We start from the raw sequence: 999 nt of genomic DNA, 5'->3' as shown, positions 1-999 counted from the left end.
GATCGATCGATCGATCACTCACTCACTCACTCACTCACTCACTCACAACTGTTGATGTGATCAATAACAGACCAACATGGGAACTGAAAAGTTAACAAGTCAAACACCCAGAGCGAGGAGCTAAAATACAACTCGAACAAAACAGATTATTTCCAGAACATTTCCAGGTTTTTCCAGGACTGGAGAACTGGTCTCTACATGTTTTCCAGGTGTTTCCAGGTGTTTCCAGGATGTGTGGGAATCCTGTTATTGTTTATGGGGACAAACCTAAATGAAGCACTCACTCTCTCAGAGTCTTCACCACCGTGGACCGGGCCGGACCTCTCAGGGAGTCCATGATGAGGATGCAGGGTCTGGAGGAGAGAGAACAGTCGGGTTAACGTCTCGCCGCCGCCACCCGCAGGCCGACAGCCAGAAGTGCTTCCACTCACTGTCTGCAGAGGTTCTGTTTGGAGGCCAGAGCGGACGGATCGGAGCCGGGAGCGTCTTCGGTCCCGTCCTCGCTGCACTCGTCCTGGAGACAGTCGGGACATTGAGCCTCATTCAGCCCGTCAACAGACAGTCGGGACGGTTGCGTAACACTGAGCGGTAAAGACAGTACCTGGGTGGAGCTCTGGTCGTCGGAGAACTCGAAGGCGTCCTCGTCTCTTTTGGAACCGTAACAAACACTGATTCTGTGCAACTCGCCTGAAAACACCAGAAACACAACAATGAAAACCTCCTGAAGTTCTGGTTCTATCTGCTACACTATAAACGGGGTTATTTTAATTAGAACCGACATAATTAACGAGCTGTAACCGGTGGGATCCGACTGTTTCTGTGTGTGTCAGTGGGTTCGTACGGTCTGATACACTGAGCCCACGGTTTATTGATCGCTCCACAGTTTCCACAGTTGATGCTTTGGGATGTGGAGGATCTCCAGGAACCAGAACCAGAATGTGGAACCGGATTAAAAAGCAATAATCAGTTTGAGGTCAGCAGTTAATGTAGATTTCTGTG

At 49.8% G+C, this 999-nt stretch overlaps 1 protein-coding gene across 1 annotated transcript in view; it reads right to left on the bottom strand.

The window, feature by feature from the left end:
- Nucleotides 1-999, bottom strand: part of senp6a (SUMO specific peptidase 6a) — a gene marked incomplete at its 5' end in the record, with an annotated part of 21,081 nt that overhangs the window by 18,224 nt on the left and 1,858 nt on the right. The window contains 3 exon segments of the mRNA XM_035678603.1: nt 285-353; nt 432-514; nt 602-687. Of these exon segments, the coding sequence (XP_035534496.1) occupies nt 285-353; nt 432-514; nt 602-687 (238 nt within the window).

Source organism: Morone saxatilis, unplaced genomic scaffold (genome assembly GCF_004916995.1).
Source record: "Morone saxatilis isolate NCDOM2014 unplaced genomic scaffold, NCSU_SB_2.0 Contig7, whole genome shotgun sequence".
NCBI lineage: Eukaryota > Metazoa > Chordata > Actinopteri > Moronidae > Morone > Morone saxatilis.
The sequence above is the reverse complement of the archived record's forward strand: the minus strand, read 5'-3'. Positions and strand labels throughout refer to the sequence as shown.